General features: G+C 37.7%; 1 protein-coding gene across 2 annotated transcripts in view; it reads right to left on the bottom strand.

Moving 5' to 3' along the window:
- The window catches only part of PTPRN2 (protein tyrosine phosphatase, receptor type N2), a 622,865-nt gene that overhangs the window by 32,791 nt on the left and 572,917 nt on the right, over positions 1–17,157 (bottom strand). For both annotated transcript variants that reach the window (XM_025148316.3, XM_025148315.3), the window contains exons 17-18: positions 13,104–13,181; positions 1,086–1,205 (exon numbers count right to left, since the gene is read on the bottom strand). In XM_025148316.3, the coding sequence (XP_025004084.2) occupies positions 1,086–1,205; positions 13,104–13,181 (198 nt within the window). The remainder of the gene's footprint in view (positions 1–1,085; positions 1,206–13,103; positions 13,182–17,157) is intronic.

Consider the following 17,157-nt stretch of genomic DNA (forward strand, 5'->3'; position numbering starts at 1 on the left):
AGAGAACAAATGGAAATCAAGAATTCCAATTGCAAGCCACAACTTCAGAATTGCAGGTGTAAGATGTCTTGGATGAAGGAACTGCAGGAAATTTTATTATCAAATCGAGCATTGCTGTGAAAATAACTTTCTCTAGCAATGCGTTGTGTCAGGAAGGGGTTAGCTGCCTCTGCTATCTCATTGGAAACATTAAAAAAAATGCTGGTAGTTTTAATGCAAAAGGAAAAAACACGAAATTGAAACCTGACACTGTATGAATGCAAAAGGCACTGCCTAAAAATACACCAGACTGCCAGATGCTGTGCACACAGATATGCCCACCATGCATTGCTCAGCCCACCCGGAGTGGTCTCAGAAATCTCACAAAGGAATTCATGTGAGAAGTTAAAAGTCAACTTTTCACCTATGTAGAAAAATAGGCATAAAAACAGAACTTATTTTCAGAGTTGGTCTTTTCAGAAAGGAAGCTTTTTCACTCGTTAGTTTAAATAGCAATAGTTCTTGATATTTTCCTATCTGTATTTGGCATTATGGTGTTATTTTCTTCCTCTGCTCAGCCAGACAGCTGGAAAAACATGACAGCCATTGTCAAGGCTACATTTCAACAAAACTGATGACACAGTATTTTGGGCTAGCAATGTATAGCAGAAAATAAAAACGTGTATTTACTGTTGTGACTGAGGCAAATGGTAAAAATAGATAGCATTAATTACGAAAGCTATATGGAAGCTTTTCTATAAACATATACATATGGCTTTCCTAAGGCACAATTCACTAGTTCTAAAATTGCTATTAGTCCTATAAAATATAAATACATGCTTCTGTATATCAACCACTTGCAAGACTGTTTTAAAGACAAAATCATTGTCCTTGTTTCCCTGTAACACTCAGTTCATGATGTTACTAAGTGAAAGCCACCAGGCAATTAAAACCACCCAAATTTCTGGCAAATCTAAGACTACTTGAAGACACGCCGGGGCTACTTAACATGTACAGTTTAGACCAGATGAAACGGCATTTTGCCCTGTATGAAATGAAGCCATACTCTTCCTGTCCCACTTACACCCAGTGCTTTGTTTCAGTACCTCGTAGATGTGGTAGAGGTTTGACCCTTCGTCGGGCCAGTAGTGGTAGCACTGCTTGACTCCGCTTTCCGTGAGAGGTGTCAGCATGACAATAACGACACAGCCGTTCTCCCAGACCATCTGCAGACAAAGAAAGACACCATAGCCACACTGTGACTGCCTAATTACTGCGTGACATGTATAATTACTGCACTCAGACACACAATCAAAATTTATTCCATTCACAGGAAATTTATTTCATTTTCATTAGACACTTTTACTCTGCAGCTGCTTTCAAATCCCTGAATAAACTGGCACCATATTTTGCAGGCATCCATGAAATATTAAAGAATTTCCAGTGATTTCAATTCAAGTCTTCTGTAAAACCTCTCCTTGTTCCTGGTACTGCGTTCAAATGCTTTTCTATCAAACTTTTAGATTCACAAAGGAAGCATTGAACAATGCTTGCAAAACATGCAGCTCCTTGGTGTTTGATACTGAATACCCAAGGAGCACAGATATGCCATTAGCAGCGTGTTGACCTGCTAAAGTCGCATTTGCTGAAACCTGTATGTGTCCTCATCTCTGATTCTTTTCAGTTTCCCACACAGCCAAAGCTACAGAACTGCTGCATTGCTGAAAGGGGCATAAGAGGCAACAAAAGTTGCATCTCAACAATAACAAGGAAATAAGTAAAGGGCAAAGAAAAAAAAAAACTGACCAAATCTCTTCTTCCAGAAACACTTTGGATGGAGAAATCACCCTTTCCCATAATTAGAAAAGAATTATTGCAAATGTGCAATACTTCATTCTTCCTTCATCCTTCTGTTTCTTTCTGCTCCCTCCTTCCTTCTTGTTTTATTTTTGTTTCTATCTTTTTCTTTCACTTTCTCTCTCTTTCCCTGACCCTTTCCTTCCCTTCTTAACATTTCTTCCTTTTTTTTTCTCCTGGCAATACAAGGGAAGCCCAACCCATGCTGCAGACCGTGCCCTCTCAGAGCACAGGTACAGCAAAAATGAAGGGGAGCTGTATCTTCACCAACAGCATGATCTCTCAATAATTCAGACTAATAATTCAGAGCAGAGCACAGGAATCTCAGCCGAAGGATTTGCGGCTGCCTCACACCAACAGAAGAGCAAGCTGAGATGCTCTGGTCTGGCGCATCTCTGTTGCAAACACAACCCATGGCTGAACAAAAAGGCTCCTATGAATTAATACCAAGCAGCATAATCACTAAAAACTGTTATTATTACGCCGTACATTGATGTTGTATTTGCATACAACTTTCATTGTCTTTTTGCTCGCATATGAAATTACTGAATGAAGAGTAAACGGCTCTTTTTGTGAAGGGTTATGTTTATTTCACAGAAATATTTATAAGCGACTGTATTGACATGTAAATTTTGTAAACAAAAAAGGCCTTTGTCTAAACTGTGCAAAGATGAGATGATACATTCAATTCAAGGATTATTTTTTTTTAATTACATAGAAAATAAAAAGGTTTCCTATTCATGGATAATGATGTTGTCTTCTCTTTTAAGAATAGTTTGAATATATAGGAACAAATAACATTTTTTCTTGCTCATTTTTTCCCCATTTTGTAACATAATTGAAACAACTTTTAAAAACAGCTTAGAATTATTTAGTGAAATTGATGTAGGGTTTGCACAGAATAGGCCTATTTATAATTTTGGACAGAACCACAGGAAAAAAAATTGCAGTTGAACACAAAGAATAAAAATAATCTTAATTCTCCTTTTCTCCCCCTTGAAAAGATTTTAAAAATCAAAATATCCATAATCCATCCACCCACCCTCCTGCTAAAAACTGACAGTGCTGCAAGAACTGCAAAATACTTTAAATCGATGGATAACTTATTTTATAGACTGATGTGGATTCATCATTTATATCTTGTCTCTGCATGCCTTTTGGGCCACAGCTGGCAACCTTCTCTGCATGTAAGGAAAACGATACAGATTTCATTCATTCTGTCATAGTTTCACCTTTTTTGAATCAGCAATCAGACTACGATCAGAATTCAAAACATGTATCTTACTTTAAAACCAGCCCCACTAAATCAGTACTTTCATCACATAACGATTTAATGTGCCTCTAGAAGGTATAGAAGCTCATTGAAGCCATTACGAAAATGAGGAGAAACACAGTTTTTATGAGTGTAATAAAAATACAATGATCTAGACCATAAACTAATCATCGAGCACTCTGCTTGTGCCACCCAAGTGTAACATTATAAAAGCCCACTCGTTTAGAGAGGAATCCTTACAGTTTGGCAGCCCCGTTCATTGGTTCAAAGACACAGCATTTCATTAGACAGGGGCTGTCTGCATCTCCGAAGATTTCATTAAGCATAAATCCAAATGAAAGTTAATTTAAACAAACAATTTGAAAGTTACTCTGGAGTACAATATTTCTTTTCGGTCATAGAGCGAAAATGTCAAAGTCAAATCTACTAAACCAAGGAGGTAACGCAATCTAGCAGCAACATGCCTGTTTCAAGCAATTGTCAGTGCATCTCCTGTGCTTACCGTTGGGATGGGATATTCAGCAAGAGTCACAGGCTGTGACTGGAGCACTACTGCTCTTTTTTCCTCCTTAATAACTTAAATATTAGACCATTAGGCTGTTACTTGGATTGCTTTCCAAATGAAGCAGAAGAGGGATGGATAAAAGGCAGTTCACAGTTTCATACAGTCCATTGCCCCATCTGTAACTTGGTGGTGGATTCAGGAACAGCTCCAACCGCCCAGCACTCAGGTGTGCTTTAGAGGGTGTGGATATGGCCATTTGCTAGAATGTGGCCCTAGTGACTGTCTCTGTCATGATGGTAGCATAACCTCAGGCTATACAGTGCTCCACAAGCTCTCGGAAGTGTCTTTGGTTACCAAAGGGACATTTCAACTGGATCCAGAGAAGGAAGGATGTTCCATTGCAGATTCACAATAATTTACATAGTTCTGAACTTTGTATGATTGCATAATACACAGGAAGCCACTGCATGCGATATAGGAATAAAGAGAATGTAAGGTTCTCAGAGCAGAGGCTTTTCTTTTTAGGTATCTGTGTGAAGCCTCGCAAAATTAAGTCTTAGACTCTAAGTGTTAACTACTGTTAGGCAAAGAACCATATAAAACCAAACGTTAGATCACTTAGCACAGGTAGTTTCATGTTTGTAATTTACAGCGATACTCGGAGGAGAAGAAATGTTGAATAGAGACTTCCAAATGGAAGAGATAAAGTCTGAGTTACGTAGAGGAGCTCACCACAGAGTTTTAATACAAACACTTTGCTGCAAAGGAAAGACTGAATAATTTTGTGTGACGTGTCTACCTTCAGCCTACATGCTATGTTAAGTATCTCTAATGAGGTTCTGCTGTACGCATCATTCTCAAAACATTTCTCAGACAAGAAAAATGCCATTCCTTTCCATTTATTGCAAATTAAAGGCTGAATCCCGCAGCCCAAAGACGAGCAGTGAGTGCGTTTGACATCTGCGGGATTCCCTGTTGATGAAACCTACCACGTGTAGAGACCCCATGCTGTGGCTATCTAGTGTGCCAGTCCCACAAAAAGGACTTCTGCGTTGGGAGGAATTAAGTTCAGTATAAATTACTTGCAAAGGAGCACAGAATTGCTTTTTCAAATAAGTCACAAATAGGAGAATCACTGCTACAGCAACCACAAATCCAATAAAACACCAGCTTTTGAAAGCTAGTACGTATATTTTAAAATTGTGTTCTTTACTAGCTTGTAAATTAGATGGCTAATATGAATTCTTCTCTCTCTTTTTTTTTTTTTTTTCAGAAACTTGATCATGTTGAAGCTTCAATTCATAGTGATAGATCCAACCCTCTTTCTAGCCACTTTCTTCTTTATTTTAGTGATGGGGAAATGACAAGATAGATGTTCCATTCGGCACTGTTCTTTTGACTGGGACTAGTGAAAAAGGCTCTACAATGTGATGATTTAAAAGTAGAAAATAACTGGGATTATCAACTAAATACAGTCTGTTAATTAAAAATATCATTTTAACCACACCAGTCGTGTTTTGAAAGAGATGTCCAGAATCAGTCTTTTAACTCTCCAAATAGTTGGTAACTGCAGCTGTTTGGATAAGCAAGCAAACAAACAAAAACCAAACAATTTCTAATGATGATCAAAAATCAACATGGATAAAAACAATTCCTAAAACAACAACAAAGTAAGGTATTAAACCTTACATGAATAGATTATATGCATCCTATGCACTGTGATTTCTTTCAGGTTCTCCACTAGAAATAGGAAATGTGTTGAATGGAAGCAGTTGGAAAATGGCATCTTATGGAATATTTTAAAACCAACACCCAATTTTTTTAAATGGATTTGAAAGAAAAGGGAGGGGGCTTTTAACTGCAGAAGTATTTGGGGGGATTTAGAATTTTGGTTGGGTGCCATTGAAAATCAAACTTTTTGCAAAATGTTTTGGTTGATAACGACGTCTTTTTGATATGAAGAAGAGTCAAATCTGACAAAGACAGGGTGTGCATTTACAAATCCATAGGTGTGCCAAACAGCTCAGTAGATCTGTAGTTTTAACAATTAGCTATCAATAACCTATGTTTAATTAAAAATAGCAGTTTAAAAGGCATTTTAAAATATGAAGTGAATGCAAATTGCTCTATACACCACGTGTGCTACATTTCTGCTCTCACAGCAACACTTCTTTGGAAACCATTGAGAAGGGCAAACTCAAGATGGCTGCGTGTGTTGCAGTAACTTCTGCTGCACCCAAGAAACTTGAACTACTCTTCTTCTTCACAGGAGACTGACAACTCAAGCCTAATGAGTAAATAATTTAAATATTTAAATGCTTCCCTTATTATTGCAGTGCTGACAAAACCACTCTAAATAGGGACAGTCCCACCAAAACGGCCAGAAATTAACTTCTCACTTTAGCATTTGAGAGATGGAATATAAAAATTAAAGGGACAGAATTTTTAAAAGAACCACTTCTAAGTACCTCCTCTGACCTGAGCCGTAATTAGACGCGAGCATGGTAAGCGCACACTCCTGTACTGAACGCTTATGGAATTCCTAATGCTGTATTTTATTTCACGTAGCTTGATAAGTTACTAGAGCTCTAGGGGCTACTGTTCTGTGCCTCTCTCTCCCTTGCTGTTTTTCTTTTATTAAATTAAAATATGCATATTTTACACATTGAATTACTCTGTGTCTTTTCATCTGCTCTTCTTTCTGAAGGTGAAAACTGATTAGACATGCAGAAAGTCCCTTCCCAGGCAAGGAAAATAAAACTTTGGAGCCAAAACTGCTTGAAAGCACCACGTTCTGCACAGAAGAACAAAATACCAAAAAATAATTTAGTCTCTAAATTAATTTCAGCATTCAAAATACATGCTGAACTGGGAGCATGCAAACCAGCAATTAGATCAGGAGAGGGTCTGCAATAGCTGTGCTTACTCAACCCACAGTCCTGGAACATGGATTTTGCATGGAGACTCATTAAGCTACAGACACATGGACTTCTGTCCATAGGGATTTTCCCTTGAAGATCCTGATGACTAATCCTTTTTGCACAGGAAACAATCAACAGACACTATTTTCTTTTTGTTTTTCTGAACTACAAAACTGGAAGAGAAAAGCAAGTATTGGCAAAAAAGACACACATGGATTTATCTTATCTTCAAGACTGCAATTCAAGGATTGTGCTCTTAACATGCTGGTATGATCTGGGAGGAAAATGACGGTCAAATTTTGAACTGTCTGACAATATACTCTTGAATATGGATAGAAATGTTATTATAAAAGTAATTTTAGAATAAGAAATGCAGACTGGGTGCAATGAAAAGCTAATGGCATCTGAACTCCATGGGCTCAAATCAGGGCTTTGGTCTTGGGACTCTTTCTGCACTTTAATTTAATACTCATGCAATAAAAATGGAAAATAATCAAAGGAGCAGCTGTATGCCCCAATCACAGCAGTATAAACCTCTGTTCCACTCAGTAGTCTTGTCCTCAAAAAGAAGAGTGAAGTATAGTCTCAATTTCAAGAATATTTCATGTATTAGCCAATAGTAGAGGAAAGATGTAGTAATGAAAAGCATGGGGTTGATTCAGAATGCATAGGTGAAAGTTCTTTTTTCTTCCTGAAAGAATATCCTAATCTGAAAGGGTCAATACCTGCATTCTGTCCTCATTCTGTGATGGACCCAGAGTTGTTCACGTGTGATACCATCATTGCCAGATCTCCAGGGATAAGGCTCTGGGAGAAATATCCTGCATGAGCTACACACCTTTCAGGTAAAAGATTGGCAATTTTCTGGTCCAAACTACAAGTGCTGACTTTATTTTGCCTCATGGCTTATTGTTGCACATGCTTTTAACCTTATTGCTTCTCTGCAAATTTAGGTAAGTCATATTTCTCTATTCCTTTCATAGAGGTATATGGTGCTCATATACTTTGCTGATTATGTAGGTCATGGATACAGGAAATCACAAAAAGACAACAAATACTTGTGTAGATAAGTATCATATCTGATTTGATTTTCCAAGGTAACAAAGAGGCATACAGTAGGCCGTTTGGCAGGGATGGCCTCATCCCTCTCACTATTTCACCTATTGTGGTAAAAGAAAATCAAAAAGAAGTGAAGGTGAGCTTCTCCCCAACAAGGGGAAGCACAGATGTTGGCAGATTTATGAAAGCGAGGCACAATGTGGGATACTAGCAATTCTAAAAGAAGAATAAGACTGTATTTTCCAGAATAGAAAAGATTACGGCCTCCTACAGAAATCCCCATTTGGAGGCAATGAACTTTATTAGACATGCAATTTATAGAACTGGCGTAATTAAGAACATTTTTTTTTTTCAGTCAGCTCTAAATATCCAAACTCCTAGGACAGTTTCTTGCATATTATCCCTGGTCTTAGAATATTTTAAAAGTTAAGACATGTACTTCATGTCAAATACTTCATGGAATTATAACCCAGCACATACGGAAAATAATAAAATTTTATGCCTCCAGAATTATTCACAACATGGAACTCCTGCTGCGAAAACTTGTTACAGATCAGAAATGTTCTACATCCTCTTTCTTTTGAATTATGTTCAAAGAGATGTTGAATTTTAATAGTGCTATGTGAAAGAGCTGAGTGAAATCTCACTGAAGCTGCTGGACAAAATCATCACCTTTCATTCAAGATAAATGCAAGAAACAAGCAAAGTCTTTTAAGGAGCTTGATAACTGAAATTACAGAAGTTATCATCAAAAACAAATGAAACACAAAGCATATGGACCCATGAGTTTTACCAGAAACTGATATGCTTAATGCAGAGAGGCATTAATAAAGGCAAGATGATTAATCAAAATAAGATGCAAAAACATGTAAAAGGAATAAAGAAACCACTGGCACAGCCGACAAACTAGCATTGTGATCCTGGTAGAAGAAAAGCTGGAAGAAAGGGTGGGGGCAAAACACTGGGTGAATGAGGTTTGGAAAAAAAAGAATTTATTACCTGTTATTTGATTCTGCCTCTGTTTATTTCTGTTCAAAGAAATAAAACTCTGTACTTCCTTTGTAAATAAAATGGAACTGTATCAAAGCAAAACCCTGTCCTGATGATGAATTTTCTTTCCAGCAGAGAAGAAAACAACACACAGACCTGGCAAATTGCTTAACCACTCAGGTAAAAATGGATTAAAACCGTGTGAGAAGAGTCATCCAGTCTTCAAGAAAGGGAATTGTGAGGTGGAATTCCCACTGAACCAAAATAGAATCAATGAATGAGGTATATCTCAGAAATAGTAATTGGTAAAAAGAGATGAAAACAAGACCAGATGAAATTAAAAGAAGGCCTAAATCAGCTGGAGGCTTTTCAAAATTAATTAAGTAGTGGCTGGAAAATTTCCAGAACAGTCTAAGAGATGACATGCAGGCAGAGATGAAATCTCTGGTTGAGCTGCAAACACAGGGAATCCAGACAGATTAGGAAGCCCTGTGGCAAAACAGATCAATGAGGTGACTGACAACACATCTGCTGCAGGCTAGAAAGTTTTCAAAGAAAAAGGTAAACCAGGGAAGTTGGAACTAACTTGGGGCTGGCTGACAGGAGCTATGGTAAGGATATAAAGAGCTGGAGAGGTGGACTGGAGGGAAGTCTGATGCCTGAAGTGGCTTTGCATCATCAGAAAAGCCATAGCAAGGCACTTTTTTTAGCACTATTCTTTTTATGACCTCAGGTTGATTTGAAAAATATTTGAAAATAATCCACATATGGAGTGTGGGGTATCTCTAGCTCAAAGACTGCTTCTTTGAAAGAAAAACTTCCAGTAAGCAAATCTCTCTCTGGTTAACATTAAAACCTAAATGAACAGGAACATGTACAGAAAATGCTACATCTAATCAGCAGTTCTAGTGGCCCAAGTGAAATGGTACTGAAGAACAATACTTGTTCTTCTTCCTCAATCTTACCAAAAACAATATTTGAAAAAATAGTGAGAAGATTGAAACTAGTCGTCTTTCAGCCTCATTGGGTACTAGGTCTGGATCTGCTTATCAGTGCTAAACAAGATAAGCTTGGATAAAGCATCATCAATGAGTAATTAAAAAGCTTTGCACACATTGGGAAAGAGAAGACACTGAACTGACCATGATCTCCTATCAGATCTGGGCAACGTGAAAGCAGTAAATAGGAGTTTAACTGCTGAGTGTCTAACAGCACTTATACAAAAAATACTGGGCACTGGATCAACATACCTGGTTTTAGAGAGGCCTGATGATAGAACTAGGAAAAAAGATTATCCAAAACTAAATAATGAATTTAGTCTTAAACAGAGATAATGAATGCAAGTGACCACATGATAATACAGAAAAAATAGAGATGCACAAGAACAAGCACTGCAGATCAGTGCTGGAGCTAAGGAACTGGGTTCCGTTTTCACACATCTACATTGGAAAAAGATTCAGCAGCATCTACAAAACTTTATCCCTCTGGTAACATGCATTTGGTCCATCAGACCACCAAAATGTCGGTCTAACATAAAATCCACAAAATAAGTACAATGTCTGATTGGTAGAAGAATTCAATCCAGGTTTAAGAGAAACTAAGTTCAGAAACGGAGTGTCTGGAATTAAGCATTGAACCTAATTAAGATAGGTCAGGAGCAGTCTGGATTCCATGATGGATATTAGTTGTGCTGTAAATGCCAAGAAATTGTTTTATACTTTCAAGTTAAACAACTATTTGTAGATGAGTGTTTTCCTGAAAATAGCTTGAACTGCTTAAAGGAGTGGAAACAATTACACTAGCTTCTTGCTGGGGTAGCCTGACAGCCAAGGAAAAGTGGAGTGGCTGGTGCTCACCGTGCAAATAGGATTTAGGTCTCTGTCTGCAGAAAGAGGAAGCAATAGATCTAGTAAATACTGGCAATGAAAGTGATGCCAAGCTCCAAGACTCTCTGTTGGAATTGCTGAAGCATGACACTGTGCATTTAGACAAGGAGAAGGCAAATGATCCCAGGTCTCTCTACTGTGGAATTGGTCACTGTTGTTACTATCAGTTGGAAAACTGCTCCACTGAGCATGCAGAAGGGGAAAAAGCAGCCCAGCTTGGCACCAGCTGATTTGAGTGGAGGAGGGAGAGGGAGGAGAACCACTAAGAAGACGTAACAGAAATGAATAATTGAACCTTTAAACAATCCCTGGTGGCAGCACCACCATCTGAATAAACTAAAGAAAACTGTATTCCAGTAAACATCAAAGGATTCTGCCCTGAAAGGAGTTAACACTCTATTCTCCATGGCAAGTTTCCCTTACTTTACTTTATATAGCTACTGTTAGGTGAAAAATGAATGCAATCTCAGCTCCTGCTTCTGGACATGAAGGGCAGTAACTTCAAGCAATGGCTTTTTACTTTTGCAATGGACTTACTGCATTTCAGCAGTTATGGATACAATGCTATGCAAGGAGTTAGTCTCTCCTAGCTCGTTTATCACACCTGGTTAATAGCCTGGGCAGGGTAACAAAGCTTGAGACACGCTGGAGTGTGATTTACCTGACATTGACGGGACCAAAAAAAGTGGGTAATGGAACAACCAGACATAGGCATATTGTTACGTTGAAGTGACAGATATCATCAAAATGCAGAAACAAACTTTTCAGTAGAAACCAATAGAAAAACCAATAAAAGTATATCACATCAAGAATGGACACAGCCACACTTGAGCAGGAGCTGAACCAGGGTGGCCAGATGGTTTCCTTGGAGCTATGTACAGAAAATCTAGTGGGGAAGAAGGGGTGATCTGTCACCGATGGACTGCAGGGAGGAGAAATGAGCAAAAGGAAAGTGAAGAAAAATAAAGTCGTAAGTAGCATGAAGAAATAAAGTTGAAAGAGATCTTTAAGAACAGAATTGGATGGAAGCAGCTTGGATCACAGAGAAAAGAAATAAAGTTTCAGCTTTGGCCACTATGTCTGTGCAAACAGGTTGTCTAACTGTTCAAATTAGAATAGGAGAAGAACAAAATATCTCCTTTACACGATGTCGGTATGGTTAATTCTGATTTCTGTGTCAGCTGAAATGCTTTTATTCAATTTGTTCTTTGAACATCTCCTTTAAAAATGAGAACATAAAGTTTCTCAATAGTAAAGACAAAGATACAGGTAAAATTATACAAAATATAAATATACAAATGTGAAAGAAAATGCAATTAAAAGGGATCTTAAAATATCACTGCAGAAGAGCTAACATGGTATTTGATTTTGCTTCTTTAACTTAAGAAGCACATTATCAGGTAGCGTGCCTGATACAAGGAATGCTCTCACCAAGGAAAAAAATATCAGTCTTCTCAACTGTGTCTAATTAACAAACTCTGAAGGCAAAAATCACAATTTACTTGAAAATTTAATCCCGAACAGCAGCTCAACTCACTTCAGGTTGATGCATTTGTTCTGCACTTCTAAAAGCAAGGCCTAAAATATCTCAGGTTGAGCATTTAAATATCCAGACACTCACAGTCAAACAAACATTCTGAAAACTTCCCGATTGCTCTTCTATCCCAGAAACAGTAGGGAATTGTGCTATGAAATGCGTACAGAATTCTCTTTAGTAGGGTCCAATTGATACTTATAATCACAGACCAAGTGGTGCAGATGAAGACAGAAGGTGATTTCAACTCAGTGGAAGCTCCTAAACCACAACAGCTTTTCTGAAGTACGTACTTAGTCTCTCTCTTCAAAATAAAATAAAATAAAAACATATGCTCATGTCGATAATAAGCACAAGTCAGTTGTAACACTTCCTCCCCAGTCAGCTTCCCTAAGCTTTCAGGCAAACTTTTATGCTTTCAAAGAAGTACATACAGCAGGTAATGTAGGCACTTAGCCTGGCCACGTGTGTACATCCACACTGGAGATCTGTGTAAGCAGTTGAAAGGGCTATATGCAAACTAACTCCTCTTTGTGCACTGGTAACTACTATAGCCCAGCAAAAAAAAAGTATGGACCTATTTTACTTCATGTAGCAGGATATTAACTCAGCATTTAACTCAACTACCTGTGGCAGGGAAAATGCACGAGCACGTAAGCATTTTGGAGAACTGGGGCATGTGAGAAACAGATTTTGGTGCAAATATTCACAACACACTGTGCTGGGTCCTTTTTGATCTGGAGAATGACACTGAAGTGTGACTGTGCCCTTAAGAAAGTCAAGACCTCTGAAAATCACTCACTCCTTGACAGCAGTTTAGTTATGGAGATCTGGTCTTAAGTTTGACATTAAAATATGAAGAAATTGACCAGAGGTTTTTCCATATAATTTCTAGATCAACTCTTCCTTAGAAGGGCTTCTCACATTCATAAATGGTTTTAATATCTATACATGAGATTTGAAGAAGCTATTTCAGCTATGGTTTTTGCAACTATTGTAACTCAAGCACAACAGATTTTACACTCTCCGCATTTTGAGAATGCAAAAAAACATATGGCTTCCAATAATAAATCAGCTTTCAAAGAGATGCTTAACTTACCTGCCAGAAGTCAGCAACAGTAGCAGGGAGAGGGCCCTGGGTGGCAATAAATGCTGGATTTCGGGGGTCATGGTCCATCTGAAATAAGGAAGGAGAATACAGACTGGATTTAGTTGAAGGAAAATCCCTTGCTGTGTCACAGACAAAAAGTATGTCGGGGCACTAGCAAGGGACTTCCTAAAGGCCTGTTATGTCCCCCCATCCTTCATTGGCAAGCAAATAATTTCTATTTATATGCCCAGAAGAGACCTTTTTCCACGAAAGACTGATGCTATCACATGAATATCAGCACGCATGACGAGCAATGTCCTAGGTCTTCAATACGCAGCGTAAGATCATTTTATGGTGGCTGACAAAGGCATTTATTTGAGACCAGGGCTGTGGTTTCATAGCAACCTAAGAGCCATCTGAAACATTTTTTCTACGCTGAGTGTTAAGAATACTCCAAACATCTAAAAACGTTCTTCATTTCCACTGTGCCACTCAAGGGCTCGTGTAACTCAAAAAAAAAAGCAAAAATGGGGAATAAATTCAGTTTCTGGCTTTTTCTGGTTAGCTGAGTTGTCTAAATGCATGGATTTGCCCTCAACAGAAGAAGTTCTGCCTAAAGACCTTAATTATAACATTTAATTCAAGGAGCAGAAAATTCACTGAGCAGAAAAAATAAAGAATCTAAGAAACAAAGCCGTGAAGAGTAAATAGGATTAGTGTGTTACAATGAATGTTTTCTAACCGATGGGTGGTTTTCTTGGTTCTAAATCACAGGAGCCATTCTGCTGAAAAAGAAGATCTGCTGATGGGATTACAAAACAAACAAACTCATTCTGACCCTGAACTAGGCAAGACAAAACTTTGAACATAAAGAAAAAAGACACTGAAAACGGCAAGAGTTAACTTATACCCGTGTAGCTGAAGGCAAAATTTGTCTCAATGCATGATTCTGTTCTATAAGTAAAGATCTGAATAAGAATGAATGTGAGTCACATTTGCATTAACAGGCATCTCCTGAATTTATTCATAGCCTATCAAAATGTTCAGTGATGGTACATGTCAGCATAAAAGAAGGCACCTCATAATTATATGCAACATAAAAGAGGGAAGAACCATAAAAGAACAGATGTAAGTTATTCTAACAGAACAACAGTATGATGAATGTTGCAAAAAAGAAGAGCATCCTTTAATGCTTCTAATTTTCTGATGTATAATTAAACCGGACTTGATATTAAAATTCTCCATGACAACACAACACAGGTAAAACGAAGCCACTGAATAAAAGCTTACTTCTAATTCACCACCCACGGTTATCAGAAACCTTGACCAGAATGTGTATAATACCATCATTTTATTCTGAGCTTCATTGAGATGCTTCCCTGATCAGCAAACAACTCTTCACAACAAGCAATTGCTCAGAACAAATTTCAGCCTCGCCTCTTGACAAAAGCAATTTTGATAGCAGGACATTTACTACTGGGTATTTTGAGATTGGGGGAAAATAACTTTCTTCAGAAAGCAGTAGTAGTAGAAGAAACTTACGAACCATTTCAAACTGGGTACCTTTTTGTGCGCTTTGCTTTCTGTTACATTTGAGGCACTGAATTGAGCACTGAAAACAGCAACGGATGTGATTAAGCAAAGGCAGGCCTAAAGGTTATTTCTCTCTATGGGCAGCCTGGTCTTGTATTAAATGTGGAAGTAGGTGGCCCTGCCTGCAGCAGGGGCACTGGAGCTTGATGATCCTTGAAGCCCCTTCCAACCCAAGCCATTCTATGATATGATGACTCTATGGTTAAATATTTTGTTTTGTTTTGAATCCCACAGAGATCCATAGGATTTAATCATGTACTTAAATGTTTTCCTACACTGTAACTAAAACTCTTAGCTTAGAAAAAGTAACCTGAACCAACGAGGATGTACTACTCCCCATGGAAACTACTGTAAGCTGCGTGCACACACTTGAAAGTGATGCCACCTGTCTGCCTGTGAGTTCAAGAGCCTGACTTGGAAATATAAGCAATGGTGAACATGTGAAACTTTATAAAAATAAAAGTTTAATTTATCCTTAAAGCAAATTTGTTAGTACATAGACATGCCAGAAAACAAAGGCAGAAGAAATCAAGGATGATGCAAATAGTGCTGTCATGGAGGAAATACTTGTCAACATTCAGCTGGTTAACTCAGGAATAGGCCAATCTTGGCATTTCAGCATTAATCAACCTCTGTCACAAAGGTGCTGTTGGAACACGGCAAATATTACAATAAGCACAGAGTAGTGAAGTGTATCAGCAGTTTAGCAATAATTCAAAAGACAATTACAATTATTACATTCCAAGCACACTGTGTTGTGCAGAAAACAATTATGAGCAGAAACTCTTCTTGCTTGGAGCAAATAGAAGATGGCAGAAAGCCCCATCACACTATTAAATGATCTTTAACAGAACAAAAGCGAGAGCAAAGATTAAACTAATTAAATTAAATTCCTGGTTTCATCAATTTTCTATTTTATGGACTGTTATAAGGCCATGTATTTTGAGCCAAATGCAACCAATCACTATTCTGGTCATTCAGTTTTAATGTGAGCAGGTGACTGTAAAGGACAGTTCAATGTTTTTGTTATGGTCTTTTTTATTCTCTCAAGGTCACCAAGGCCATCTTAATCTATCAAAGTTAGCAGGAGTTTGAATAGAGAAATAATAGTCCTTAGCAGGTTTTAAACTAACTAACCAAGGATCAAGTAAAGGGCTTTTTTTTTTTTTTGAGTCAAGGATCCCTCAGATTTCTCACATCACAAAATAAAGCAGAAAATGTATTCTCCAAGAATAGGGAACAGCAGGCTTCATATTACCAAGTATTACGAAAGAGAAAATCAACCGCTTGCTAATATTTTACTTAGGAAAAGCCTTCAGAAAACATCCTAACAGTAATTGTTCAAAAAAAGCAAGATTTTTCTCTTTATGTTCCCATCAAAGCACAACATTCACATGACTTGCATCAGAATTGGTGGAACAGCCTTTTTTTCACAAGAAAAAAGGTGCAATTATTACAACAGTTATGCTGCGGTGGAAATCTCATTTTCTGATGTAATACTACAGAGGCAAATCTGGTGATAATGTTTCAGTATGGGATTCCATGTTACTGTGTTAAGGAAAAAAGGAATCAAGGATCAAATACTATAAGGGGCCATATTAACCGTGGTCTTTTGGTCACTACCAAATGCATATGGAAACAAACAGGATCAGCATTCATGCTTACTGCTAGAAAACAAGTGCCACAGAAAGCAATCCCTAACTATTAGATATATTAGTGGCATATTGGTGCTTTTCTACAGTAATTTCTTTCTTTCCTCCTAATTAAAGTTGATTTACTGTATCTCAGAGCAGAAAATACAAATTTACGTTACTGGAGAGTAAAAACGACTCCCTTCGTTTTTCATACAAGACCTCCACTCTCCAGTTGCTCTGTTTCTCTGAATAATTCTGTATTTTTATGAGTTAGAAATCCCACTGCTGCATGATCTCACTGATAATGCTGATGAAGTACAACAATATCAATACATACTGGGAGAAAATCCTCAAACCTATTGTATTCAACAGCAGTACATATAGATCCTTGTGAAGCAATCTTCATAAAACTGGAAACTGAAGTAAAAGCAAAGGTGTCAACAGGCATTGATGACCATTTTAAACTCTCACATACATCATACATTGATTCATTCCTGCCCTGTAACTTCTATCTCAGATTCTCGAATCCTTACTTTCCGCACACTAAAACGCTGCGTGAGATATACTCTCTGCCACACCATATTCATCTTGATCTAAATCTGAGCTGAAATATTCCTATATCATATAAGTTCAGAATGAGATCCAGTGGAGACTAAATATGATGGAAAGAAAGTTGAACTTTGATTAATGCCTTAAAAATTTGTATGAATTCAAGGTACTGGGTAGTTTCCAGATTCAATGAGCTTATATTGTCCATATAATCTATGCCCCTGCATCTATTTACTGCACTCTGTAAGGCATAAATAGTGTATAAAAGTAAAAAAAAAAAAAAAAAA

Source organism: Gallus gallus, chromosome 2 (assembly GCF_016699485.2).
Source record: "Gallus gallus isolate bGalGal1 chromosome 2, bGalGal1.mat.broiler.GRCg7b, whole genome shotgun sequence".
In the NCBI taxonomy this organism is placed as follows: Eukaryota; Metazoa; Chordata; class Aves; order Galliformes; family Phasianidae; genus Gallus; species Gallus gallus.